This window comes from Parathielavia appendiculata, assembly GCF_033297405.1.
Source record: "Parathielavia appendiculata strain CBS 731.68 unplaced genomic scaffold N657scaffold_12, whole genome shotgun sequence".
Taxonomy (NCBI): domain Eukaryota; kingdom Fungi; phylum Ascomycota; class Sordariomycetes; order Sordariales; family Chaetomiaceae; genus Parathielavia; species Parathielavia appendiculata.
Genome location: NW_026944231.1, coordinates 140224 through 166250, shown reverse-complemented (window position 1 = coordinate 166250; position 26027 = coordinate 140224). Strand labels below are relative to the sequence as shown.

General features: G+C 56.5%; 13 protein-coding genes across 13 annotated transcripts; 7 read left to right on the top strand and 6 right to left on the bottom strand.

Moving 5' to 3' along the window:
- Window positions 1–747: 747 nt before the first annotated feature.
- N657DRAFT_657802 (uncharacterized protein) lies at window positions 748–1903 on the bottom strand (the record flags this gene model as incomplete). Its single annotated transcript, XM_062794840.1, has 2 exons — window positions 748–1697; window positions 1762–1903. 2 exons carry the CDS (start codon window positions 1901–1903, stop codon window positions 748–750), a joined length of 1092 nt encoding a protein of 363 aa, XP_062644976.1.
- A 2855-nt stretch (window positions 1904–4758) lies between these two features.
- N657DRAFT_120238 (uncharacterized protein) lies at window positions 4759–5499 on the bottom strand. The gene has a single exon (XM_062785816.1). It carries the CDS (start codon window positions 5402–5404, stop codon window positions 5033–5035), a length of 372 nt encoding a protein of 123 aa, XP_062644975.1. The 5' UTR covers window positions 5405–5499; the 3' UTR covers window positions 4759–5032.
- N657DRAFT_648018 (carbohydrate-binding module family 1 protein) lies at window positions 5358–6859 on the top strand. The gene is made up of 3 exons (XM_062793438.1): window positions 5358–5856; window positions 5911–6382; window positions 6459–6859. Exons 1-3 carry the CDS (start codon window positions 5594–5596, stop codon window positions 6567–6569), a joined length of 846 nt encoding a protein of 281 aa, XP_062644974.1. The 5' UTR covers window positions 5358–5593; the 3' UTR covers window positions 6570–6859.
- Window positions 6860–7586: 727 nt separating this feature from the next.
- On the top strand, window positions 7587–8876 carry N657DRAFT_578172 (FAD/NAD(P)-binding domain-containing protein; the record flags this gene model as incomplete). The annotated part of the gene is made up of 1 exon (XM_062789302.1): window positions 7587–8876. The coding sequence occupies one exon, from the start codon at window positions 7587–7589 to the stop codon at window positions 8874–8876; it is 1290 nt and encodes a 429-aa protein (XP_062644973.1).
- A 50-nt stretch (window positions 8877–8926) lies between these two features.
- N657DRAFT_577813 (uncharacterized protein) lies at window positions 8927–9795 on the bottom strand (the record flags this gene model as incomplete). The annotated part of the gene is made up of 3 exons (XM_062789271.1): window positions 8927–9073; window positions 9100–9309; window positions 9481–9795. The coding sequence occupies 3 exons, from the start codon at window positions 9793–9795 to the stop codon at window positions 8927–8929; spliced, it is 672 nt and encodes a 223-aa protein (XP_062644972.1).
- Window positions 9796–10054: 259 nt separating this feature from the next.
- N657DRAFT_648016 (uncharacterized protein) lies at window positions 10055–13604 on the bottom strand. The gene has a single exon (XM_062793437.1). The coding sequence runs from the start codon at window positions 13320–13322 to the stop codon at window positions 10401–10403; it is 2922 nt and encodes a 973-aa protein (XP_062644971.1). The 5' UTR covers window positions 13323–13604; the 3' UTR covers window positions 10055–10400.
- A 576-nt stretch (window positions 13605–14180) lies between these two features.
- N657DRAFT_648015 (HSP20-like chaperone) lies at window positions 14181–15422 on the top strand. Its single transcript, XM_062793436.1, has one exon. It carries the CDS (start codon window positions 14580–14582, stop codon window positions 15309–15311), a length of 732 nt encoding a protein of 243 aa, XP_062644970.1. The 5' UTR covers window positions 14181–14579; the 3' UTR covers window positions 15312–15422.
- Window positions 15423–15813: 391 nt separating this feature from the next.
- Window positions 15814–17518, top strand: N657DRAFT_648014 (uncharacterized protein). The gene has a single exon (XM_062793435.1). The coding sequence runs from the start codon at window positions 16016–16018 to the stop codon at window positions 17312–17314; it is 1299 nt and encodes a 432-aa protein (XP_062644969.1). The 5' UTR covers window positions 15814–16015; the 3' UTR covers window positions 17315–17518.
- Window positions 17519–17638: 120 nt separating this feature from the next.
- N657DRAFT_623385 (uncharacterized protein) lies at window positions 17639–18893 on the top strand (the record flags this gene model as incomplete). The annotated part of the gene is made up of 1 exon (XM_062790684.1): window positions 17639–18893. The coding sequence occupies exon 1, from the start codon at window positions 17943–17945 to the stop codon at window positions 18891–18893; it is 951 nt and encodes a 316-aa protein (XP_062644968.1). The 5' UTR covers window positions 17639–17942.
- Window positions 18894–19124: 231 nt separating this feature from the next.
- N657DRAFT_682857 (uncharacterized protein) lies at window positions 19125–19802 on the bottom strand (the record flags this gene model as incomplete). The annotated part of the gene is made up of 2 exons (XM_062796521.1): window positions 19125–19192; window positions 19271–19802. The coding sequence occupies 2 exons, from the start codon at window positions 19800–19802 to the stop codon at window positions 19125–19127; spliced, it is 600 nt and encodes a 199-aa protein (XP_062644967.1).
- Window positions 19803–20154: 352 nt separating this feature from the next.
- Window positions 20155–21900, top strand: N657DRAFT_623379 (SET domain-containing protein). Its single transcript, XM_062790683.1, has 2 exons — window positions 20155–20499; window positions 20556–21900. The coding sequence occupies exons 1-2, from the start codon at window positions 20230–20232 to the stop codon at window positions 21729–21731; spliced, it is 1446 nt and encodes a 481-aa protein (XP_062644966.1). The 5' UTR covers window positions 20155–20229; the 3' UTR covers window positions 21732–21900.
- A 787-nt stretch (window positions 21901–22687) lies between these two features.
- On the top strand, window positions 22688–23769 carry N657DRAFT_120187 (uncharacterized protein). The gene has a single exon (XM_062785815.1). It carries the CDS (start codon window positions 22964–22966, stop codon window positions 23597–23599), a length of 636 nt encoding a protein of 211 aa, XP_062644965.1. The 5' UTR covers window positions 22688–22963; the 3' UTR covers window positions 23600–23769.
- A 170-nt stretch (window positions 23770–23939) lies between these two features.
- N657DRAFT_682854 (uncharacterized protein) lies at window positions 23940–25574 on the bottom strand (the record flags this gene model as incomplete). Its single annotated transcript, XM_062796520.1, has 1 exon — window positions 23940–25574. The coding sequence occupies one exon, from the start codon at window positions 25572–25574 to the stop codon at window positions 23940–23942; it is 1635 nt and encodes a 544-aa protein (XP_062644964.1).
- Between the last annotated feature and the right edge of the window lie 453 nt (window positions 25575–26027).

The window sequence follows — 26027 nt, the reverse complement described above, 5'->3', positions numbered from 1 at the left end:
TTTTTCACCCGGCCCAAGAGGGCGCGGTTTTCCTGTATAGTAAGTTGTTGAAGGTCCGGCACGCCCTAGGGCACAGCGGCGTAGGAATAATAATATTATTAGGTAGCGCACTTTTGTTGAAACTTACAAGTCGAATTCTTTCCCGCTTCTCCTTCGTTCACGCTGATCGTTGAAGAGAGCAAGCTATTCGCTGTGTTGATGCCAGTTAATTCTGTCAGGACAGTATTGCAGCTTGATCAATATGATCCTACATTGACCGAATCTCGCAGGATTAGGTCACAGAAGTCTAATCAACCCTCACCCGGGATGCGAAATGCTACCTCAAGCATTAACTAACGTTATCCTTATATACCCATATTTACTTACCCCTGAGCAAGCGTACCAACTCACATGTCAACCTAAAACTAGGCCATGTTGACGTTTCCTGGGATCACACTGCATTGCAATTATCAACATGGTACTTTGTCCAGGCTGCAGGGCTAGTCTGCCCAGCATTTATAGTTTGCCATTTCTAGCTGCGAACTGTAACGGTCCCAGCAGGAGGTCTAGCTGGTGACCAATCTACAAGTACACTGAACGTTGATTAGGTAGAGAAGGGAAAAGAGGCAAGAGAACTGCTTGGGAGGTGAGCATATTCCTTCTGACCAGAGGGAGGCTGCGAGTCGTGTCCCTGCCAGGGTCTCTATGGACGTCGTCAAGGGCAACGGGGACCAGAGCCGCCGAAGCCTCACATCATCGGGGCATAGCTCAGGGTGTTGATTGCGGAACAGGGGTGGCAGTAACCGTGACAGTACTGTACACCCACGACGCGACCGAGATGGTCGTGGTAAGCACTGGACTGGCCCTGAAGGAAGTGGAGTACTTGGTGACGGTCCAGAAGGAGGTGCTGATGCTCTTGACGTAGATTGTGGTCACTCCATAAGGCGGGTATGTGAAGTCTGGCTTGCCGATGGTTGGAGCTGCAGAAGTGGCGGCCCGTTCCTTAAGGTCCATAACCATGTCGGTGCTGCTGTCGGTGCCATGATGGTCGTCACGAGCAGAATCCCGTCCGGCACCAACATCATCGATAATAACCGAGTTCGACGCAGCTAACTTGGGGCCCGAGCCAGGCTGGAGAAGGCCTGCGCCGCCAGCACGGCGAACACGAGGGCCGAATTCGAGGTTCGCGCTGTTGTCGGCGCGGCCGAGACGACGGCCAGAGATGGGCGGTGGTGTAACCGTAACAGTTTCAAAACAAGTTGTCGTCCTGGTGGTAACCCTCACTGTGACCGTGGACACCTCAGTCACGGTAGTCGTTTTGGTCACAGCTGCACTGGTCGTCGGAACCAGACTTGTCTTGGCCTTGGCCGTATTGACCACATACTTGGGCGTCGAAGTGGGCGGGACGGCGATGAAGTTGTAAGGCGAAATGGAGATGCCCGCAGCCGTAGGCAAATTCCAGCTGATTGAATGGAAGCCTGTACCCATGTTCTTTCCGCGCAGGCCCTTGCATGCGAACTGGAAGTTGCCCTTGTTGATGCTGGCGACCGGGATTGGGTCGCAGGTGTAGTTATCAGTCTTGCTGGGCCACCAGGGCCAGTCATCTGATGAAGCAGATCGGGGGACATAGACGACGGGCGTGACGGAATACGCCTTGCCTGAAATCGAAGGAGGGAGGGTGCATTGAACTGTTGGGGCGGGCCGCGTTGTTTTGACCACTGCTGAACTGGTTAGTACCAGTTTCCCAGAGACTACTGGAGAAAGGAACGGGACTGGACTGACAGGAGTTCAGCCCACACGATGTAGCACCAAAATAGTTGGTGTTCGTCGGCGCATAGGCAAGTGTAGCTGGGACGTGATAGCCAGACGAGATGACGGTGGTCGGCAAAGCCGGAATGGTCAGAAAGCAGGTAGGTAGCACCATTTGGGCGACGGAAGATCCAAGGAATGACTGTAACGACTGTCTGAGATACACGAAAAGACTCAAAAGAGTGGACGCGCCACGGGTGCAAACCCAAGATTGAAATGACAAACGGAAGAGGAAATTGAGGTGCAACGACATTGACGACTCGAAATATATGAAGACTGAGATCAAGCATCGCGAGATTGCGCCCTCGCGGTGCCAAGATGTCAGACAAGGATCAGACGGAGTGGTGTCGCCCCGGACGCCCGAGCCCCTGATAGGGCTGACAGCCAGACATGGAGCCGACATGCCGACATGGTCAGCGCATTCGCATGAGTTGTTACCAGTAGAATAAGGTCCCTAGGTCATTTGTGGGTGGCGCAGGTGTCGATTTTCGTCTTCGACCATTCGACGTCATTGTCGTTGTGGGAGCCATTGAGGTAGGATACCATGGTAAAAGACGGATTCATTCACGCCATTTTCGGCCGTAAGGCGGCACCTGTTCCTCGGATGAGCATGAGGGAGAGGCGGGAAAGCCGATGAGCAGCTTGGTCCAATCCATAACGTAGCTGATGTTCCTCACGGAGCGCTCGATCGCTCCAGGTTATGATCGTTGCGAAGTGGCATGATCATGCCGGGTCGGGACAGATCAGTGCCCTCCTCATTGTCTCAGTCATCGAATTCGTTGTTGCTCGGGGAAGCCCGGGGAGCCAGGGCGGCAGCAGCCTCCGTCGTTACCGGAAGGTAATCAAGAACATTCTCGATGTCTATCCCAAGAATGAGATGCGGAAGGCTCCGGCAGAACACTGACCCAAAGACCAGCAGTACAACAGAAGTATGATGGATCGAGTCATGGCGGCGATGATTGAAGACGTCGTAGCCTGGCGGCAGGGGGAAAAGGCTTGCAGAACATAGACTTGCGAAGCCGTCAAATGACCTCAAAAGGCCGTAAAGACTGGTTACCTTAGATACTGTCAGCGTTGTAATGCAAACTGTTGTTGTCCACAGCGATGGATGATAAAGGTACCTACCTAGGTAAAACCGGCGGGGCGCAGAGCAATGTAGAACCGCGGAGATGGTTGAATTGACAAGATATGCGAATGGCTTCAACATTGAGGTAAGGGAGATTTAGTACTGCGCTTGGAAAGCGAGGGATTATGGCCTCAGGAGGGTTCGGAAACGTAGAGCAACGAAGTGATCACTAATGGAGATTGATGACATCTTCGCACCTGACCACGGCTGGCTCGTTAGTGACTTGGTCTGCAGGAGGGATAGAAGAACCTACCTGAGAGGATGGTTGTGATTACCCAGATTGAGCAAAAAGTAAACCTCGGCCGGCCCGGCCATGACAAGACCCGGAGCCTGTCTCCTGAGCATGGCTGTTAGCAGAAAGGTATTTATCATGGATGGCTCTCTTGGGAAGTATGTAACCTCAAAATCGATGTTAGAAACAGGAATATGCACCATACGGAATACAGCTTGTTGCATGCAAAGTTAAGATACGTTAAGTACCTGAAGTCCACATGCGGTCACTTGTGTTTCGAAGTGACGGCGAAGCCTCGTCGCCAACTACACAAGTGGTTTCTTCCTGAATTTGTAACCCTCAATGCCTCAAACCTTACCTGGTAGGCTAGAGAGTAACGAGACTTACTCACAGCGTCTACTCACTACCCTTCCCCTAATACTCAGGGATACTAGCAGGGTTCGAGATCAGCCTGTAATGGAAGCCAAGGTTTGTCCTTTTGCTTTATCCAGCATGGGCTAGTAGCCGCAGCTCTGTGCAGCGGTTATCGAGTTCCAGGTTGACCATCTTGTGTCATGTCTTGCGGTATGACCACTCCTCTAATTAGCGTTGTTTGAACTTGCTTTGACTGCATGTGCCACCGCCTCCACGATCACAAGGAACGACAAGGGACTACGCCTGTGCCGACGTAGCATCTGGCTAACCAGACGCTTCTTTTCATTAGGGTTTCACAGCTAGCCAGACTTTACACTCAAGTCAGGGATGCTGAATCGGGTGCCCCGGAGCATGAGCCCGGGTGGGCATCGGCTGCTCCCGAGAATAGAGTGCAAAGCTACTCCTTCGATATCAGCCTGATCGAGCATGTCAACGTCGCAATGCGATGATACTACTTGGCTTCTTGATTCTTGGGGTCATGCTTAGGCTAAAGTACAATGCCGGAGTCAATTAAGAGTCGTATGTGGCGTGGAAGAAGGATGGTGGTGTTGTGTACAGCACGCGGTTGCAACCATGCTTCCACCCATCCTTGATATCGCCCCAGAGTTCTCAGAAGAGCTACATACCTAGGTTAAGGTAGCTAGTGATGATCTCTTTCCCAGACTGTTGACCACTGACTCACCTTAGTATGTCTCGGATGGCGTACCCCCGAGGTAGTGGAGCGGTACTCTTTGGCTTTTTGAGAAAAGCCATACTTCAAGAATTGCTGGAGCAACCGCCTTTACTTGGTAGTCTCTGTTTCCACTCATCCGAGGCCAACCAAGGCTTGAGTTTTCTCGCCAAAGAGTTGGCTGATGGCTGCACATGTGCCCAATGACGGCGAAGCATCTTCTCACCCCCTTTTCGGAATGAACTCTCGGCATTCGAAAGCCGAATCTTCCTGTTGAAGTAACTGTGAGGTCCTCGTGGGCACCAGCCTCAGCGGCTAGAGGCGCGAAAACCAAGCTGGAAGGGTCTTGAGGCGATTCCACGCGGGGGTCCTGGTTCTTTTGGGTCGCATTTGGCTCAGTTTAGCCGGCGGATTAATCGGCAGTGAGCCCTTGTGCTTCCCAGGGGCCATTTTTGCCGGTGGCCTTCGAAGGTTCCACCGACCCGGCTCGCCCAGTGTTTCGACACAAGGTTGTTCCGCCCCTTGGTCATTCGCTGAGCCGGCCTTCATCAACGTCCAACCCGGTTTCTAGGTGAAGCATTATGATGTGTGGAGCATTGGCGCATGCGGACGAAGCGCACATACATGATTGGGCCCCGGAGTTCAGGAAGGTTCTGTAATTATGGCATTCAAGCTCCCAACCCAAATCTATTGTTGCATTGAAACAAGTGTTCTTGGCACCCATGTTTGTACCCCTGAACAACATCATCGGGGCTGGATCTCGGGATTCGGGAGCTGTGGAGCCCGGAGCCTCCGTGTTACTTTAAGTTGTTTCAAAACAAGTCCGTATCGGTTTGGCTGGCTTTGAAGGTTTAGATTTGCACGACTGCCTGGCGTAAATTCGGTGCCATGGGCTTAGACGTATCTGCCATAGGTAAGGAGGGGATCTTCCCCAAATGGCCCATTGTGAATGGAGTCCATGGTTAGGTACCGAGTGAGTTCGGCGTTGCGTTGAAGGCGAAAAGCATCTTAGAGAGACGCCAAGCGCGGGGTGCGTTGCATAACACACACAGACATTGGATCCGGGCATGGTTAGATGGACTGGAGGCGACATGGGTCGGTCAACCGCTTTCACAGCTCCGAGGCAAATGAGGCTAACGCACCCCAGTCTGGGCCTCAGGGGCTGCTCGGACATCCTAGATGGTGGCTAAGAATAACGTCGGTGTAATATTCCGAAGGGAGAGAAACCCAGGACTTGATTCCAGGGCAGATACAACCATGAGCAAGCAGGTCGTGTATATAACCACCTCGGGTCCTCCCTCCGGGACCTCGATCGCTCTCCCACCCAACAAGGCTTGCTCACAGCAGTTCACCCCTGCCCACCATGGTCAACTTCTCTTCTCTCTTCCTCGCGGCCGCGGCGGCTGTCGTGGCTGTCGCCGCCCCTGGCGAGCTGCCAGGCATGCACAAGCGCCAGACGCTCACGAGCAGCGCGACTGGCACGCACAACGGCTACTACTTCTCGTTCTGGACCGACGGCCAGGGTAGCATCAGGTATACCAACGAGGCCGGCGGCCAGTACAGTGCGACCTGGTCGGGCAACGGCAACTGGGTCGGCGGCAAGGGCTGGAACCCGGGCAGTGCTCGGTATGTTTCCCCACTTGATATCCATGCATCTGCGCTTTGCTGACAGGATGTCAGGACCATCAACTACACGGCCACGTACCGGCCCAACGGCAATTCGTACCTTGCCGTGTACGGATGGACGCGCAACCCGCTGATCGAGTACTACGTGGTCGAGAACTTTGGCACCTATGACCCCTCGACGGGCGCCACGCGGCTAGGCAGCGTCACGGTGGACGGGTCCGTCTACAACATCTATCGCACCCAGCGCGTCAACCAGCCGTCGATCGAGGGCACGCGCACCTTCTACCAGTACTGGTCCGTCCGCCAGAACAAGCGCAGCGGCGGCAGCGTCAACATGGCCGCCCACTTCAACGCCTGGCAGCAGGCCGGCCTCACCCTCGGCACCCACGACTACCAGATCGTCGCCACCGAGGGCTACTTTTCGAGCGGCTCCTCCACCGTCAACGTCGGCGCCTCGTCCGGCGGCGGCAACACGGGCGGCGGCAACACTGGGGGTGGAAACACGGGCGGCGGCGGTTCTACCAACGTAAGTTCCTTTGGTTCCCTGTCGACACCAAATCACAACGCTTAATGTTGTCAATGCTGACTGCTTCGTCTTCCAGTGCGCTGCTAAATGGGGCCAATGTGGCGGGTCGGGATGGACCGGTCCGACGTGCTGCCAGTCCGGCTCGACCTGCCAGGCGTCCAACCAGTGGTACTCGCAGTGCCTGTAAGCAATTGGCGTGGAGTGTCAAGTTGAGGGTGCTCCCTCAAGAGTCCATTGCCGGAATCACAGCTGCCATCTCTGTTGTTGATGATGACGACGGGGGTTTGGGTCAGGGGCTCAGGGGTACGAGACGGTGGTGCTGGCGCAGTTCATGTACATACTTTCCCTTTCGCATCCATCCGAGGCTGCAGTACAAACACACTTGAAGGCTGAAGTTGATTGATTCATGAGATTCCCTGCGTCTCAATGTTCTTTCGTTTGCTGCTCCGAGTTCTATTTCGACCTCAATCCCAGTCAAGGCATTATGGGCCAGACTCCGCCCTTCCCAGCACGACGGGCGCGCACGTCAAAGCTGCCTGAGTGCTTCCTTTCAAGTTTTCCTTTGCATCTGCGAGCGAGCTTGCGACACGTTCATCGATGATGGACTTCGATTTGAGTTTGGAGCTAGTTCGCAGCCCCTGTCTAAGTTACCAGCTCGAGGAGAATAGAAACCAGGCCACTCGGCTGTGTAGATTGTAACGGTTCCGGTATCTGAATATCGTTCTCGACTCATTACGGATGTGCTGATGCTTACTCGTTGCAGCAACCATGCCAACAGTTATCAAGACGTCATGGCAGAGGCCTGTTTCCTTTACCCCCGGGCTCTCAACCCCCAACCACGTCTTGCCAGACACCAGAATGAACAGCCTGAGGCATGTTATCATACATCTGCTACATGCGTTCTGGACTTCACAACCTCGACTTCAGCAACGTTCGAAACCGACCCGACCATGGGGCTAGGGCGGGGTCGGCAGTTCAGCCTGTGTAGCGATTGGCAGGACCAGACAGCACCAAGAAGTCGAAATGACCTGCAGCAAGCCATACTGAATCCAGAATGAGGAAAATTCAATTGCCGTCGGGGATAGAACAATGACCGCGGCGGCTTGGCTCAGTTCACCCAAGAATCACCCTCTTGAGTTCATCCCCAACACCAACTTCCTCTCGAACACCTAGTCAGCCAAAAGTACCAATGAAGCGACCCAAAATGCCCGACACGTTCCCCCGCTTGCCGCCATCCGGCATCAAGGTCATCGTCGTCGGCGCGGGCTTCGCCGGCCTGGCCGCGGCCATAGAGTGCGACCGCAAGGGCCACTCAGTGACGCTCTTCGAGAAAGTCACCGACATAGACGACATCATGCGCATCGGCGACATCATCAGCTTCGACCCCAACGGCTCCAAGGCCTTCGAGCGCTGGCCAGGCGTCGTCGACGCCATGGAGGCCATCGCCCGCCAGACCTCCTGGCTCGACCTGTACCACCACCAGGGCAGGTTCGTCACGCGCCAGTCGTTTGCCCACGAGAAGGCCTGGGGCCGGAGGATTAACGGGCATCGGGGCCAGCTGCACAACATCATCTATCACCATGCAGTGGACAGGGGGATTGATATCCGGCTTGGGTGTAGAGTTGAGGATTACTTTGAGACCGACTACCCTCCGCAGGCTGGCGTCGTGGTCAACGGGGAGCGGGTGGCGGCTGATGTGGTAATCGCTGCAGAAGGGGTGCGGTCGCGCGGGAGGAGAATTGTGCTTGGCTTTGATGAAAACCCAAAGTCGTCCGGCTACGCCGTGTACCGGGCCTGGTTCCCGGCAGACCGCATCAGGGACAACCCCGTGATCCGGCATCTGGTGGCAAACGGCGACACGCACCAGGGTTTCATTGGGCCCGATATTCACTTCCTCACGTCGAGCATAAAGAACGGCACCGAGGTAAACTGGGTGTTTACACACATCGATGACGGGAACATCGAGGAGAGCTGGCAGTTCCCGGGCAAGCCAGAGGAGGCGCTAAAGTACCTCGAGGGCTGGTGTCCTGTCGTGCAGGAACTTGTCAAGGCCACGCCCAACGGACGGCTGATCGACCACAAGCTTGTGTATCGCGACCCGTTGCCGACCTTCATCTCACCCAAAGCTCGCATCTGCCTGATAGGGGACTCGGCGCATCCGTTCCTGCCAACATCCATTCAGGGGGCCAGCCAGTCGATCGAGGACGGTGTGGTGTTGGCGACGTGCTTGGAGCTGAGCGGGAGGAAGGACATTCCAACGGCACTGCGGGCGTACGAAAAGCTGCGGTACGAACGGGTGCACCGCGCTCAGGCTATGGGGCCGCAGACGAGGGAGCGGTGGCACAAAGCCGACTGGAACAAGGTGTGGAAGAACCCCGAGATGATCCACCTGGTCAGGGAGCCGTGGCTGCTCAACTTCGATGCCGAGAGGGACGCCTATGAGCGGTACGGGCAGGTCGTTGCCGAGCTGGAGCGGGTGGAGGCGCGGTTGTAGGGATGAATGCTTCAGCGAGGCAGCAGGCATCTACGCAACAACAACTGGACTCATTGACTCGTCTGCGTCATGATGCTCGTCGCCCGCAGATAATCGACGACACGCTGTTCAAAGATGCCCTCCCGCACCAGCTGCTCAGCCGACTCAACCACCCAAGTCTGGCAGTTGCGCTGTGTAATCTTCCTCCGCCCGTCGCCCTACTCCAAGTCAGTCGAGCACTAACCATCCCAACCATTCCAGAGAGACTTACCGCATCGCCGTGTTCTGCATCTACCGCCCGCAGCGTCTTCCCCGGCGCGGGAACCTTGAACAGCGTCCTCTCGAACTCACACCTCGGCGTTCCCTCCACCACCACGTCCCCATCCTTCTCACCCTCAAATACCCCCGGAAAACACCCAACACCATGCATATACTCACGACTCGCATCATCAATCTCAAACAGCCTTCCAGTAACCCACGCCAAAGGCACCCTCCCCACGACACAACCCCTGCCCCCATCCGACCCCCTCCACACCACCCTCTCATCCCCAACACCAACACCACCGCTATCCCCACCATTACTAGTTGTTGTCAGATCCCGACCACCGGGTGAATGACTATCCACGCGCAGAGAGAACCCCCTCTTGACCTCCAACCTGAACCCGCCCCTCACGTCCCCGGCAGCTTGCACCACCAACCCCTTATTCGGGTCGCGAGGCGACGCGACGAAGTATTCCCAGTGGTCGGCGAACGGCCAGCCGTTGTACATGAGCAGGGAGACGAGGAGTGAGTTTGGCGGGCCGGTTTGCGGGACCTCTGGCGGTGATGGAACTGGGTTTGAGGGACTTGTTGAAACTTTGTTATCCTTTCCGTTTAGGTTGGGGACCGTAAGGGCTGGAGGCGGGGGAGGGGGAGGCGGAGGCTGTAGTGGTGGTGCCATGTTGGAATTAGCTGTCGCTGGTTTGGAAGATGATACGGGTGTGATGTGGGTTGGAAAGTTGAAGGTCGAGGCCGGAGTTCGCGAGTTTAAAATAGCGTCAGAGGCTTGTTGGTTGGTTGCCTGTTGGTTTTTGTTGGCGCGTTGCCTGCCTGGTTGGGAAAAGAAATGGGGCCTGAGCGGTTGCGGGGCAACGCGCGTCGCATTGCAGACACCATCACCAGCTCTGTTCCTGGAGCGTCGTGCAAAATCACGGGCAGCGTTGCCTCAGATAGACAGGTCATTGATGACTGTGTATTGTGCGCTTTGCCCCATGCTGTCACTAAACTTGGCCATCCAACTCCATCTCTGCGTCCCGCCCATTGCCATTATACCTGATTGAGCAACCGAATCCTCATGTGCTCTGTGAAATAGCAAAGTATCATCGGGTATCTGCAAACACTCACATCTAAAGGAGATCCCAAACGAATTAGGAAAAGAACCAAACGACAAAACAATGCGGTGACCGTGCCACCCCTAGCTACGACAGGCGCAACGCCGTCGCAAAGAACCCCAGCGCCAGTGGCCAGCCTGGAGGCCGCATCTAAAACAGACCGAGAGCACCATCCTCATTCAGGGAACAGGCTAGGTTGCTCCAACACATCAACAGATTGGGAAGCCGTGTTCTTGCCAAGAGAATCTGACGGTTGGACGGAGCACTGAACCAGCGCAGGTGGCGGTCCCGCAGCCGCGGTGTCGGGCTTCTCCTTCGCTTCCTGAACAGGACTGGCTTGCTGCTTTGACGTTACCGGCGGAAGATCCTGCGTCATCTCTGCGGTCTTGATGTCACAGTTGGGCTCCTCGACCCGCTCATCAATCGGAAGACGGGGTTCAGCAGACGCGAGGTTGCAGTTCCCATTGGCTTCCCCGACAGTACCGGCTTGCTGGCTCGATGTTTCGGCCGGGAGATCCTGCGTTAGCTCTGGAGCCTTGGTGTGACGACTGGATTCCTCAGCCCGCCCATCAGTCGGAGGACGGGGTCCATCAGATGCAATGTCGGTGAAATCCTTCGCTTCCTCCACAGCGCCGGCTTGCGGGTTTGACTCCAAGACCGGGAGAGGGAGTGTTATCTCCGAGGTCTTGAATTCCGGGGTCTTGAGATCATATGTGGGCTCTTCAATTTGCTGACCACGATCGCCCGTCCGATTGGGTCCTTCTGTCGCTGCTGTGCCCGTTGGCATAGTTTGACTGTCTTCAACCGACTCGGCAGCCGGGTTCGCCACCTGGCTCGACAAGCCTCCGGCGACTGCACCATCGGCAGCCCTCAGCGGGGAAGGTTCCGACTTGGGCTCCTCGGCCGACTGAGTTCCGGCTCCATTGGTAACGTCAAACAAAAACTGCTTCGCCTCGTCGCCTGGCGTCGCGGGCACCAAAACCGGATTCTGCCGCCGGAACTCGGCTAATCGCTGCTCATAATTCTTGCGGTAATCTGTCGTCCGCAACAACCACTTGCCGAGGACGGAAATCAAGCGTTTCTTGTCGACCGGCTTGGCAATATAATCGTTCATTCCGTACTCGAGGCAGCGCTCTCGGTCGCCCTTAAGTGCGTACGCCGTCATGGCAATGATGGGCACGAGCACGCCGCCCGCGCGAATCTCCTTGGTCGCCTGTTGGCCGTCCATGACGGGCATGCTGACGTCCATGAGCACGGCGTCGTAGGCAGCGGGCTTGCCGCGCACCATGCGGACGGCCTCCAAGCCGTTGGATGCCAGGCCGACATTTCGGAAGCCCAGCGATCGAAGCATGCCGAGAATGACTTTCTGGTTGATCAAATTGTCCTCGACCACCAGCAGGTTCTTGATGCTCGACACAATCCGCAGCTCCTTCTGCAACTCCTCCACCTCGCTATCCAAGGCTGGCGTCGACTGCCTCTCGCTTCTGGCCGCTGTGGACGTGTTCTTCCAGTTCGCCATTTGCTCGAGGGTCTTGATCTTCTTGAATCGCGCCGTGAACCAGAAGACGCTGCCGTGTCGATCGGGATTCGGGCGGTACCCTATCCTCCCGCCCATCAGCTCGGTGAGCGACTTCGCAATCGATAAGCCCAGCCCGGTGCCCTTGTACTGTTTGGTGGTTGTGGTGTCAAACTGCATAAAGGGCGTGAACAGGCTGGCTTGGGCCGATTCCGGCACGCCGATGCCCGTGTCGGTCACCTCGGTCAGAACCAAATAGCTGACATCGTCCTCGCTCTGCACCGAAGCTCTGACTCGGATGCTCCCCTTGTCGGTGAATTTGGCGGCGTTGCCCACAATATTTTGCAGGATCTGCCGGTACCGGAGGGGATCGCCCTGCACGGACCTGGGAAGTTCGGGCGCCAGGAAGAGCTCGAAATGCACCGAGGGTGGCAGCGAGGTCTGCACACCGCGGACGACGGACGTGACGATGCTCGTGATGCCAACAATATCGGAATTGATGGTGAAGCTGCCGGAAGCGAGCTTGGAGTAGTCGAGAATGTCGTTGATGACTTGCAGCAAGACCTGGCCGGACTCGTCCATGATGTTGACAATGTCGCGCTGCCTCGCCGAGAGCGGCGTGTCAAGCAGCAGGGTGCATGCCGACAGCATGCCGTGCATGGGCGTGCGGATTTCATGACTCATGTTGGCCAGGAAATCCGACTTGAGCTTCTCGCTCTCCTCGTAGGCGGCGATGAGGCGAGACTCGGCCGACTTGCGCTCGGTCAGATCGCGCGTCACCTTGCCGAAGCCAACGTGCACGCCGTCCTTGTAGACGGCCGTGATGACGACATTGGCCCAGAATCGACTACCGTCCTTCCTGTAGCGCCAGCCCTCATCCTCGACGCGACCCTCGCGCATGCAAATCTCGAGTTCCATCTGCGGCTTCTTGATGTCGAGATCCTCCTTGCCGTAAAAGACGGAGAAGTGCTTGCCAATGATGTCTTCTCGCTTGTAGCCCTTGAGCAACTCGGCGCCCGTGTTCCAAGTCACGATGTGACCCTTTGTGTCAAGCAAGAAGATGGCGTAATCCTTGACCGCCTGAACTAGGATGCGGAAGGCTTCGTCGGTCGAGAGGCCGGGCTTGACCAACTCTTCCTTCTGGTCAATCTCAGGAAGGGTACTTCGAGGGCCATCGTGCCACTCGAGAACTAGGGACACCAGCTCATCGCGGTTGAAGACGGGGATCACGCGAATTTTCCACGAGACGGCGGCGCTTGCGTTGATGGGGTGGGTGGTGCGCTCGGCGCGGCTGGCAATGGCGTCGTCGATGATGGAGGTGAGGTGGGCGAGGTGTGCTGGTCGCGGGGGTTGGAACTTCCTCTCGAGAAAGGGAAGCAACTCCTGGCCGAGGCAGTCTTCTGCGGCGACGCGCCACACCGAGAGGAAGCGAGACGAGGCTCTCCGTATGCGCCAGGCCGGCGAGAGGATGAGCACGGAGAGGGGCGCAAGGTCGAAAATGAGGTCGAGGTCGGGTCCAGCGTGTCCAGCGGGCTGATGAGCGGCGCCACTCGGTTGGTGCATGATGGGATCTTGGAACATGTCGCTGCTCAGGCAGCGTCTCAGAGACGGGTCACGGTCGGCAAGCGTTGTTGGCCGGTGCTCTCAGTCTCGCCTCGACTCTCTCGATCACGGAATTCTCGGCGAGAAACAACGAATCGGGGGGTGGTGGTACCAGATCGTCGGGTCCGGAAGCGAGGTTCGTTGACAAGGCCCAATTGCTGCATTGTCGACGCTCAGGGAGGTGGCAAACGCGGCATTCAACGAATGCATTGGCGCTGCGTCGAGAAGATGGGGCGGATTCCGCGATTTTCTTTTGGGATCGCCCGTTTGGGACGGGGTGCGGGGTTGCAGTGTTCCGCAGTGATGTCACATCCATTCTGCTGGTGCTTTTCCTGTTGACGTACCGGGCATGCCAAGGCCGGCCTATAAGCTCCGGGGACAAGGGTTTTGGGTTTCAGTCCGTTGCCTGGAAGAAACAGCATAGATAATACGAACGGGTGCACCCCACGACGAGATGGATGGCTAGAAAAGAATGACTACTCCTTGAATTTTCAATGCTGCATTTTCAAGCGATTTGTAGTTACTTGGGCAGTTCCACTCTGGGAGTTGGACCGCGGAGATGGCAGGTTGTGGCGAGGTGATCGTCGTGCGGTGGAGTCTTGCTGACTCTCTCCAAATTTCAACACTGCGATCTCGCCAATGCAGTGGAAGGATCCGTACCACAGCATTTTCAAATAATATAAGTTAACCATATTTATTGTATCGTACCTTACACGGCATTTGTCATGTTATACAGATGTTCCTTACATTTGTAAGGTAGGTAACAGTGTAACAGTCCAGTTCGTTACACAGACCTTTAAAGAACGATGCCGAGGCAGTCACCAGACCGCATTGGTCTCACAAACTCGACGAGAACTGCACTTTCGGGTCGTTTCTAGCCAATTCGACTTCAAGTTTCCGCCCACAGACTCGGTTGAAGCATCGCCAAAACACTGAACTCAGTTGAGGCATCCAACGCCGCCCACGGCCAAATTGCTACAGAACACGTCGATGTCAATCCGGACGTTTCTGGTATTGTGCTCTGAGTGTTAATATGTGTCCCCGGTGCTATCGCGAACATTCGCGCCACCACGTGACATCACGTCTCACTTCCAGTAACATCGAGAAAACGACAGATGTACGATGATGGACTAGAAGTTGTAACTGATGAAAGTATATTCGATGGCACCGCCGCCTATCGGCACGAGGATATAAACACCGAGACCTACCTTCCAACGCTCACCCGACAACGTCACAATGCAAGCATCTCGAAGTCTGATCTCGCGAACCATCATTCCAACACTTCGACTCAGGCAATCATCTCTCGCCTTTCGAAGAGTCATCATTCCTACCCAACGCCGCAACATGTCACTGTTCCATCCTTTCTCGCACCACTCCCACACCGGCGCCCCCAGCCCCCCCAGCGCCCCCGGATTCTCGTCCCTCTTCCGCATGCTGGACGAGTTTGACCGGTACACCAACCAGCAGCTGGGCAGCGCCCTGGGAAGCACCACGGGCGTCACGGCATTCTCGCCCAAGTTTGACGTGGCCGAGCACGACAACGAATACTTGCTGCAGGGCGAGTTGCCCGGCGTTGCGCCCGAGAACGTCGAAATCGAGTTCACCGACGAGCAGACCCTCGTGGTGCGCGGCCACTCGGAGCGCAAGCATACCGAGGGCGACCCGGCCCTGCTCGAAGCACCTCGCGAGGCTAAGCGGATCGAGGGCGCCGAAGGCAGCAGCAGCAGCACCAGCAACGGCAACCAGGAGTTTCAACAACAGTCTCAGCCTGCTGCGAGCGAGGAGGGCACCAAGTCAAAGCCCCGGTACTGGCTGAGTGAGAGGTCTTACGGCGAGTTCTCGCGCGTCTTCACTTTCCCGGCGACCGTCGACCAGGACAATGTCCGGGCCAAGTTCAAGGACGGCATCCTCGAAATTACCGTTCCTAAAGCGGTGAAGAAGACTGGCAAGAGGATCACCATTCAGTAAAGGGTTGGCAATCTTGTAAGTAGACGCATGGGAGTAACTGGGACTGTAAATTGTATGACTTCTAGGATAGTGCGTAATCGTAATTGAAGGCTGGTTGAAGTTGTACTGCTGAGAGTCGCTGTTTGAGCCTACCTGCTACCTCGTTATGTCTGGGAATCGCGTTCCACTGAAGTCAAGTCCTTTTCCCACGACAAGTTGTTGTGGCATTAGTATCTCTAATTCTCCATGTACGGTTTACTTTTGAATATCACCAGACTGATATTGTTGCGATTGCCTCAGTCTTTGAATGCTTACACGTTCAAACCCCATACCTCCGTCCTGCATGGATATCCAGCGTCGTAAGACCCCTGGCTCGTGGCTGTGTCCGACCTATCGCGAGCCCTGCCGGTGCACATTAGTGGATCTGGACGGTGGATGCATCCCGGCTCCCGCTCTCACCGCTGGCTGAGAATTAGCTGCGGTGCAAAGCAGTTGGAGCCCAAGCCGTTGCCGCCAGGAGGCCTGAGACTGCGATGTGATGCCCCGCTAGGCTGTGTGCATGGGATTTTACACGTGGAGACCACCGCAGGCCTTCCTTCAAATCTTGTCGAATCTTTCGAATGCCGAGCTCCCTCTGACTCTTTTCACTGTTCTGTCCTGAAGGCATTTCTGAGGACCAAAACAAGGGGACATCAAACGTGTCCCCAGGGCAAGGCACCGCCGGAATGGCGCCCTACGCCCCTGAATGGATGAGCAACATCCGCGATCCGCGCCGGCCGCCACCATTGGCGCATATCCGCAGTCCCCACAACCTCCACCGTCGCTCACGCCCGTACCGTGACGGTGATCTCCGTCCTGACCATCACGACCAGGACCATGCCGTCGAGGTTCACATTGTCAGGGACATCATCGACGACCACCCCGACCACCCAATCAACATAAACTTCAACTACGGCCCCGTGCACATCCACCAAAATTGCCTCTGCCCCAACCCGTCGGCACATACGTGCAGTCCCGCCACCGCCGCCAGCGGCAGACGAAACACCACCACGGGCATCACCTACCCCTACCCACCTTTACCTGGACCCCCTCCACCGCCACCTCCAGCAGCTGGGGCTCCAACCCGCCGCCGCCCCTCCCGCCCTCCCCTCCAACCCTTGGGACATTCGGCACCCCGCCCTTATCATCCACGCCCCGCGGGCAGCCCCCCGAGACATGCCTCCGCCCGCAGCGTCACCAGAATCATCGTCCCCTCGCCAGAGTCAGGATATTCTTCTTCGAGTTCTTCAGCTCTAGACGAACCTCCTCCCCGCCGCCACCGCAGCGGCAGCCCTCGTCCTCGGAGGGGGATCTTGCGCACCGACCGCTCGACTGGGAGAGGTGAGGTTGGACCTGGTGGTGGTGTCACGGTCACTACTACCAGCAGCAGTAGCAGCAGCGCTGCTGCTGCCGGTGCTATTCCTGCAGCTCATGGTGGTGGTCAAATTAGGGTTCAGGTTGGTATCTGCGACGGGTGTCTGACGCGGCGGAGGCTGGTTTGGGGAGGGTACTGTGCCGAGTGTGAGGTTTTTGTTGATAGTGGTGGGGATGATGTTGATGAGGATGAGATCTCTTTATCCTCGCCCGGTCCTGTGTCACCCCGGATATGGGCGAGAGCACGGTCGCCTGGTCCTGGAACGGGGACGGCATTGAGGAGGGGTGGTGGGCATGGCGGTGCGCTGAGGGTTAGGTACGTGTCTGGAGGGAGAGAGGACAGTGCTCCTGCTGACAGGAGGGGGATGAGAGGGAGGGAGCTGTTGGAGAGGGAGCGCGAGAGTGACTTTCAACGGGAGGAGCGGGAGGCGATGGAGCGGAATCGCCTGAGGAGAGATCGAGAGAGGGACGCGGTGAGGAACGGCGTTAGAAGGGGAGTCAGGTGGGACGCGGATGTCGAGGCGAGGGATAGAGGGAGGGATAGGAGGTCCTACCCTCGGACTACCGAGAGGGTGTATTTCAGCGAATCCGAGGGAGACAGTGCGTGGTAGCACTAGACCGGTGTGTTACCGGAGCTGGGAATAGTGGTTGTGCCGTGTCTTTCTTGGTCAGCCTTCGGGTGTGTTACTAGAGAGCGCGACGAGGGGCCGATGAGTGACGAAGTTACGACCAATGACTTTATACCCATCACATAGACCGGAGATATGATGATGAATATACTTTCCCTGTCAAAGTTATGTTCAATGCAACGCACCAAACCTTTGGAAATTAGCATGGAATGAGAGGCGGTTGCCCTTTGGGTATGTTGAACTGATCCAAACAATATTGCCCTTGATCAACGATACACAAACCTAACAACATGCGGCGCTAGATACAAGTATGAACCAGTGCTGATACAGTACTACAAATCGTTCTCGCACAATGCAGATGCTACTAAGTCACGGAGTAGGTCCCATCTGCCTATCTACCTGCACATGTGGTAAACATAAGGTCACACCAGGCATTGTTTCCGGGGAGCCTCCTATGACACCCCTATGACGTACACCAACCGCATCAAACCACACGGATGCGAAAACAAGCCTCAGCTGATCAGAATCTCAACACATGTCTTGTACATTGCAACAGCTCCAGTGAAACAATTAGCAACCGGCTCACTTACACGTTGGCAATAGAACAAACATGGCCACACCATCAGATTACCCTCCATCATACGAACAAGCGGTTAAGGGCGGCCCCGACGCGCTCCCTCATGAACAACGCAACGGCATCCCGCTGCGCGCACGGCGCAGCATGGAAGACGAGTTGCGCCCGCTCCCGCAAGGCTGGGTGCGCGAGTATGACCCAGAAACGCAGCACCAGTTCTTCGTCGACACCATGGCCTCGCCGCCGCGCTCCATCTGGCACCACCCCTACGACGACGACGTGTACCTCGCCTCGCTCCCGCCTCAGGAGCACGAGACCATCCTCTCCAATTACTCTGCGTCTCACCGCAGGCCTAGCTGCGCCGACATTGTCGCCGAGGACACGGACGACGTCGATTCCGACGCAGAATCAACCCATTCCAACAAAAGCAAGGGTGACCGAATCAAATCCCTTGGCCGCCGACTCAAAGACCACCTGACGGGCACAACACACGAGCAGCGCGCGGCCGACCGCGCCCGCCGCGCCGAGGCCGAGAGGGAGCTCTACCGGCAGCACCGCGTGATGCGCCAGGCCATGCTCGAGGCCATGCGCACGGGTCGGCCGCAGCCGCTCGGGCGCGACGAGAACGGGACGCAGTTGTTTCTCGAGCCGCCGGGGCATACCTTCCCGGGCGTTGCGCGGGTCCGGAGGCTCAGTCCGTATCTTAGTGAGGTTGTGTACGAATCAGATGATGGCTCGGCGGATGGAAGAAGCAGCAGCAGCAGGCCTGGGCCGCCGGGGCGGTATCTGAGACCGGAGGGGGATATGTATGGCATGGGGTATGGTGCGTATGGGTGTGGTAGGTTTGCTGGCGGGCGCTGGGATCGACCCGGGGATCCGTACAGACGGGTAGAGGGGAGGGGGTACGGAGGAGGGCTGGGGTTTCCGCTTATGATGCCGCTTGTTGGAGGTATGATGCTTGGAGGGATGATGGGGTCCGTGTTTTGAAAGCCCTCTAGGGTTTGGGCGACGGCAGGTGAAGGCCAAATGTGCGATGCGGAATCCCAACCATGAACTTCGGATTACGCGGCTCATAGGTGTACAGACTGCACACAGGACTACCGTAAGTATCCTTTATCGTCTAACACTTTATCCGCCCAAGCCGTGGGCCTGAAGAAGTATCAGGCAACCGTTTCTACCCTTCTACGGTTTCCGGCTCAAGGCAACAACCTCATTACCTCATGCCGCGTTCGGCGCCCAGGCAGGGTCTGCCAGCTCAACGCCGTTCGGGTCGAATCCTGGCGCAACTAAACAACAAAGTGTCAGTGCCGTGCTCACACCAACAGGGAAATCAAACTGAACAAAGTTGCAGTCTTTGGACCTACCCGTCGTGCCAACAAGCGTCCACGCGCCCAAGCTCCTGGCCTGCTGCCACTCCCACTTGGCAACGACCACCTGCGGCTGCTGCCCGGCAAACACGTCCGGGCCCAGCGTCACCACCCGAACGGGCGACCCGTCGTCCTTGGCTAGCGAGAGGGTCAGGGGCGCCCCGGCATAGTAGTGCCACACCTCGACGGCGTCGACGCGGTGCCAGCGGGAGAAGCCCTCGGACCCCTCGAGCAGGTAGTAGATGGCCGTGCTGGCGCTGCGGTCGGGGGTACCGCCGCTGGTGGTGGTGACGTTGTCGGCGTCGCGGAAGGTCTCGATGTAGTACCCCTTTTCGACGTTTGGGATCAGGTTGAGCTGGGCGATCACCTCCTCGGCGGTCCGCTTGTGGAGAGGTGTGTGGTGTTTGTGGGTTTCGTGTGCGACTTCACGGGGGTCAACAGTTGATGGTGAGGCCGCGCCTGTGAGTGATGCTGTCGACAAACAGAAGCCGAGGAGGACGGCGGGGAGGGAGTGCCGGCGGAGCATCATGTTGGATTTCAAGGTGAACGTGTTATCTACTGCAGACGATTGAGCTTCAAGGGGCGTAGAATTTGGGATTGATCAGACAATGGAACTGGTTCCGACGTCTGTGAATCTGTGATTTATAATGTTCTACATACATGCAAAAGTCGGCCTGTCGCTGGTTGGCTGGCCGGATCGCACGGGAGCAGCTCTCCGTGTCTGACCGGCATCAGCGCGGCACAGAGTTGGGGGCCTCAACAGGGGGCTGGTAAGAGTAGGCCAGGAGGTATTGCCGCTGCGTTATCAAATCGCCAGGGGTTGACGTTGACTACGGAGGTACACTATTATTCCTCCAACATCTGCCAATGTGACGTCAAATTCCCACCTCCACATCTCAAGGACCCCATTTCCGGCATTGGTACTTCCCCTAGCACTGCGCCGTGTCGGACTGGAGATGAACGGGCACGAATCCCCATTGGACATTCTGCCCGATTGGTGCGTTCGCCATCGCGTTGGTGTTCATGCGGCGATCAAAGCCGTCGACATTGCAGGGCGAGGAAATGGATGGATTATCTCGGGAAAGGAAGCCCTCTCTAACGCTAGTGACAACACAGCTCTTCTCCATATTCCCCGGGAGGTCATTCTCTCGGCGGAATACGTGGTAGACTATGCCAGCGGCAACGACCGGTTCCGACGCCTTCTTGAAGGTCTACCGAAATTTCAGGTAAGAGCCTTATCATCCTGATAGTTCATTGTTATAGATGCTGATAGTTAAAACAGTCTGAACCGCGACTCCTTATCCTCCTCTTCCTGCTCTCGCAGCTAGTACATCACCGGTTACCCGAACAGGTGAACGAAAGCAAAGAAGGCCAACACGAACCATGGCGTCAATACATCTCGGTCCAGCCCTCTGATGTACCAGTGCCCACCATGTGGTCAGACGTGGAAGTGTCGCTGCTCAAGGGCACCTCCCTCGAGTTCACACTAGCTGCCAAGCTAGTACTCCTTGCAAAGGAGTTCGAGTTGATCACTGTAAGAGCGCAAGAAACGGGTTTCTGGCAAGAGATGCTCTCCGAAAAACGCGTGTCACTCCGAGATTGGATCTGGCTGGACGCGCTCTTTCGTTCGCGCTCTTTCGAGCTACCTTTGTCGGGGCCGTCAATGGTTCCCTGTGTGGACCTGGCAAACCACAGCCACGAAAACGCAGCATACTTTGAGCAAGATATCGAGACCGGGACGGTTACAATGTTGCTCCGAAACGACAAGTTCTCGACCATGTCCGTTGGGGACGAAGTGACCATCAGCTATGGCAGGGACAAACCGGCCGCCGAGATGCTATTCAACTACGGATTCATTGACGTGAGCCAACCACCCTTCGGTGGTCAGAGGCTCGTCCTTTCGTTGGATGATATTTCTCTGTGGGAAGACTGGGCTCGAAAGGATCCGTTCCTTACGGTCAAGCGAGAGCTCTTCAGTGATGCCCCGATGCTATGCCTCGATATGGACCATGCGGGCGCAGCGCGGTGGACGTGTCCCTTTGCGTATATTGTGTGTGTGCAACAAGAGGACGGTTTTGGTTTCGAAAGGATGGAAGATGGGCACGGCACAGGAAGGTGCACGATGTCATGGCAAGGGAAAGACATATCACGTATGGCTGGCATGTTGGATCTGTGGCTGAACACCCGGGAGGAACTGAGGAACGTTATTCAGGGCCGCGTTGTCGCTATCCTCTTATGCGTTGTCACACACCAGCTCAAGCGACTACGTTACAACGGAGAGGTTCAAGTTGCTGTTGAAGAAGCCGAGGAACGAGGAAGGGCGTCAGTCCTACGCTCAGTGAAACAGCTCAGGGAGGTTGAGCTGGCGATATTAGAGAGGTCTCTACGAGCAATAGTGGCGGAAAAGGAGAAACTGCTACAGGACGGGGTCGATGTGAAAACTATCTATTGGCACTAGCCTCACAATACGAAGCCAGGGGCCAAGGTGCCCCGTCAAGCAAGGCACGGCACACGCACTGGGAAGGGGATCCAGCCTACCAACTTTCATCGGCCATGCATCATTAACCTCCGAATAAGATAGGTACCTAATTCATTTAACAGAATTGAACTCCTCGAGGCTCGCGGGCTTTGTCGAGCTTGCAGCCTGCTGGAGATGAACGAAGTTCGCCTGCATTCCAATAACACAAAAGAGGCCAAAGCCAAGATCGTCAACGCGCCTGACTGGACTGAAGTTAACTGGCCCCGGACGTTGTCCGACTTGTCCGCTGCAGCTGAACTACTGAAGCCATAGCGTGAGCAGCCACCGCCACATGTAATCAGGAGCCAGCCTGCGAAGGGAGCAATGCATCAAGTGTGGCCGCCTTAGCCACTGCCCATTTTGCAGGAGTGCCGTTCTTCTGTAGGGCACTTTGCCGCCCACCAGAAAACCGGACCATTAAGGACCGCCTCTTGCCTTATACCTCTTGCCTTCATGTTACGATGGATCCCGCTCTACGTTCTCAGAACCTCCCCGGACAACCTGAACACGTGTTTGTGAACAACTCCATTTACTGCTGGAACTGGGAGTCGAATGACTCGTACTGGCTGCGGGAGCAGCATTACATCTGCAGGGAGTTTGACAATGGCAACTGCCCGTGCCCTGAGCTCAAGGCCGACTCGGACGTCGCGGGAATAGGGGTAAGGCGTTTACCATAACTTACTGATTCCAGTTGCCCGCTACGTAGAGGAATTGGGGATAAAGAACTGCCTAATGATTGGGCAACTCCAGGTCATCATCGCCTTTCCTGTCATGGCAGGCCTTACCATTGTGACAACAATCTTGCTCGACATCCTCAAAATGAGTGAGGGCGAGTCGGAGGCAGAGGAACCCAGGCCCGCTGCATACGGCAATCCGATGGCGCAACCGAGTTGACAAGGCAATCTATTACAGGTTTAATCCAGACACTGCATCAGCCCTCCGGCACAGGGGTTGGGACGTTGGCGTGTTAGTCTCTCGCGTCAGCGACGTTGCGAGATCCCTCAGCGACACGCAGCTGGTGATGGGAGTGGTTATCGGGACCGCGACAATGATCGGACTTGAATGCCAGGACTCTGCCGGGCCCAATGACAATCCACCACTTTAGCATTGCGACCGACCTCGCTTGGACAGCATGGTCAGCACTATAGCGACCACCTTTCTCTGGAGAAAGGATGAAGAAAACAAAACGTCTCGCGGCGGGGCTCCCGCTTCTATCGTGGATGTTTCTCGTCCTTGCTATGGCTGGCCTTCTGGCGTACACATTATTTTCGGCGCACTACGCGGGCTGGCGACAATCCCTTGCTTGTCCCGCAAAATGCACCAAGGGATATCGAAAAGGTGCCGGCAGGGCGTGGAAGGCGAAGTGGATGATAGTCAACCCTGTGCGTTCTCGGCGTCAACCTGGCCAGTCCGCACGTTTGAATCCGTCAAGTTCTCCGAGCAGGTGCACTCAGGAATGGACTGCACGCCTTCGCTTATCCGGAACGCCAACAGCCAGGTCTTCCACGAAGTCGATGCCTTTTTCTGGGACCTGTTTGAGTCCGACAACCTTCACACGCTGTTCTTCGCTAGCTGGTATATATGGGGATGCACCTCGCTGTCTGAGGCCCGCGCGCTCGGCCACAGCCAGATGGGCGCTGAACACGCCGCAGAAGACAGGGCTGGATTCGGCCAACTGGTGCCGCGAGTTCTGCTGCTGCTTCCGCTGTTGGCACTTTTCGATTCGTATGCGCAGCACTCCGCGGACAACGGGCCGAGGTGTTAGGAGGAGGTGCTTTTGTGAGCCAATTGCATCTCGAGCACCATAAATTAGGGACGGCCAACGGCGAACATCAGTTATCGGATACCTTGCCTGCTCCTAATATGAGCTGAGCAGTTGCCAGTGTTGAAGGACAATGGTCAGGAAAGAATATAACAGGACAGAACAAATTAAGCCCGGCAAATCCATTGCTCTAACCTGAACCGAGACTTTCCTTTCTCTATGTGCCATCTAGCGCTGCCCAGTGTAACGCATGAGGGAAACAACGTACGGTATCACAGAAACCCCGGGGAGAAATAAGAAGAGGCAAAGGGGTATCAACCACAACCTAACGCCGTTTCCGTCTACCAGCCCAATCTCATGCCGCTTTCCACGAGGCCGACAAGCGCCTAATACCAAGCCGACTTCTTCCCGGCCTCAATGCTGTCCACAATAGTGCACTTCTCGGTCTGGCACACCTTCCTCCTGTCGAGGAACTTCGCCTTGGGCCCCTGAGGGCCCGTGACGTAGTGGTACTCTCCGAAAAGCCTCCACTGGCGCAGGTCACTCAGCGGGTAGACATCATCACCCCAAAACCCTTCAAAGTGGAACCACGACGTAGGCAAGCCCGGGTTCGACTCCGCGGCTGTCAAGCTCGTCCGTACCTGGACCGTCGAATTCCTCTCCTCGTCTCGGTCGACCTCGTAATCGTACCAATAGGCGTAATGATTCAGCGCGGGATCCCACAGCGGGCCCTTGTCGGTGACATCCTTGAGCAGCTTGAACGGGAGAACGTAAGGGTGCATGCCGGGCGAGGCATACATGGCGTGGCTGCCCACAGCTGAGTAGATAACGGGCCGTGCGGGCTTGCCGTCTTTCTGGGTCCGCTTCTCCAGCGCCTTCCACAGGTAGGCCTTGCCGCCGGCGTGCTCGCTCAGAAACATGGCGCGCGGTACGCCGTGCTGGAAGCGCACCATGCAGTGCTCCCAGTCGCCGACGTGGTTGCCGAAACGGATCTTGAGGACTGTTTGGCCCAGGTTGTAGCTGTAGAAGAAGAACCAGAAGGCGTCCACGATGCCCGCCCCCTTGTCAACGAGGATGAGAACGGCCGGCGCTCGGGAATACCCGCTGACATCGGGCTTGCTACCCTTCTGACTTGTTGCAGCGTCCCCAACCAACGGGCGCTGTGGGTGGGGAGTGGAACGTCTCTTTCGAAACCCCTGGTGTCTCTGGCTGGACTCCCTCGGCGGGACTATGCGATGGGGAGGGTGATCCCTGTCCACATCCCACCAGGAAGTGTCGTCGTCCGGTCGTCGAGGGGGATCGTGAGAGTCGTCATGGTTTCCTCCATCTGGACCATCATCCTCAAAGGGGGTTGGGATGGCGGCTCGGCTGTGGAGCCACTGGGGCCTCAACTCCACGTCATCCTCGCTGGTCAAGAAGACGGTGTCGTTCTGGGATTGAAGTGTGCCGAGATTGCTCAAATCCAAAGGCTTGCTTGTGTTAACCAAGGTGCCCTCCACGCACGCCTTCATATGGCGGATGTGCTCGGCAATGTCGGATGGCCAGAAATTCTCGCCAGAGTAGAGATGTACCAAGGGCGCGTGATTGAGCACATAGTCTGGCACCTCGTAGTTAACCTTGCTACCGCTGTCGCCGGTTGCCTGGACTCCGCGCTTCAAGTCCTGCTGTGTGGGCGCCACTTCCCAATCGCTCAGACCGGTCTTTTCGACAAATCTCCAAGATGTGCTAAGCCCTAGAGCTAGCGACTCTAGTTCGTCCAAGGTCGAAGGCTCGTTTGGATCGGACAGCGCCGGCGCATCCCAGCGAATGTGCTGGATGCCGCAAAGACTCAGCCAGCGGCATGTTTGTCGATCGAACCAATTGGGGGATGTGTCGACCCAGTGCCTGTCCCGCTCGCGTTCTTCGGCATCCGGCGGGGTCGGGTTGAGCAGTCGTGGCAGGAGCCAGATGACGAAGATCAGGGCCGTGACAAAACAGGTGGCGATGGTCGCCCGGCGAAGGCTGTAAGCCACGATCGACATCTCGCGGCGTGTTCGCAAAAGCGCAGGAAAGGACGGAACTGGGATAGGTTCTCGGATAGCGGCAAAAGTCGGTATCGTCAACGGTCTCACTGGTCTCGCATTAGGCGGAGTGGGATGTTGTTATGGCGGTCCAAAGGGGAATAGAGGAAGTCGGTGGGCGCGGTGGCCGTCAGCGGTGTACTGGAAGCTGTCGATGGATGAAAGGAAGCCGTTTCCACAGTGCTAGGGAAGTAAGCATGGAGATGCGCATGAAAACCACAATGAACTCGAACTCTGCAGTTTCGAGACATCACACTGTCAGGAACAGCCGCCACCTTGATCATGCACCGAACACCCTGCATGTGTCTGCGTCAGTGCCAAGGAGGGGCTACTATGTAGCGTTACTGAGGGATGCCTGTCAAAGGCTGTGTTGCGAGGTAATGGTACTATCTGGGCGCTGAAAGCCGACCCCAC

What these genes read in the sequence shown, in the direction of transcription:
- N657DRAFT_120238 (XM_062785816.1), bottom strand. Translation starts at nt 5,404, where the DNA reads ATGTCCGAGCAGCCCCTGAGGCCCAGACTGGGGTGCGTTAGCCTCATT.
- N657DRAFT_648018 (XM_062793438.1), top strand. Translation starts at nt 5,594, where the DNA reads ATGGTCAACTTCTCTTCTCTCTTCCTCGCGGCCGCGGCGGCTGTCGTG. An exon ending in TGGAACCCGGGCAGTGCTCG is followed by an intron (nt 5,857 to 5,910) that starts GTATGTTTCCCC and finishes ACAGGATGTCAG; the next exon opens with GACCATCAACTACACGGCCA. An exon ending in GCGGCGGCGGTTCTACCAAC is followed by an intron (nt 6,383 to 6,458) that starts GTAAGTTCCTTT and finishes TTCGTCTTCCAG; the next exon opens with TGCGCTGCTAAATGGGGCCA.
- N657DRAFT_648016 (XM_062793437.1), bottom strand. Translation starts at nt 13,322, where the DNA reads ATGTTCCAAGATCCCATCATGCACCAACCGAGTGGCGCCGCTCATCAG.
- N657DRAFT_648015 (XM_062793436.1), top strand. Translation starts at nt 14,580, where the DNA reads ATGCAAGCATCTCGAAGTCTGATCTCGCGAACCATCATTCCAACACTT.
- N657DRAFT_648014 (XM_062793435.1), top strand. Translation starts at nt 16,016, where the DNA reads ATGGCGCCCTACGCCCCTGAATGGATGAGCAACATCCGCGATCCGCGC.
- N657DRAFT_623379 (XM_062790683.1), top strand. Translation starts at nt 20,230, where the DNA reads ATGAACGGGCACGAATCCCCATTGGACATTCTGCCCGATTGGTGCGTT. An exon ending in AAGGTCTACCGAAATTTCAG is followed by an intron (nt 20,500 to 20,555) that starts GTAAGAGCCTTA and finishes TAGTTAAAACAG; the next exon opens with TCTGAACCGCGACTCCTTAT.
- N657DRAFT_120187 (XM_062785815.1), top strand. Translation starts at nt 22,964, where the DNA reads ATGAAGAAAACAAAACGTCTCGCGGCGGGGCTCCCGCTTCTATCGTGG.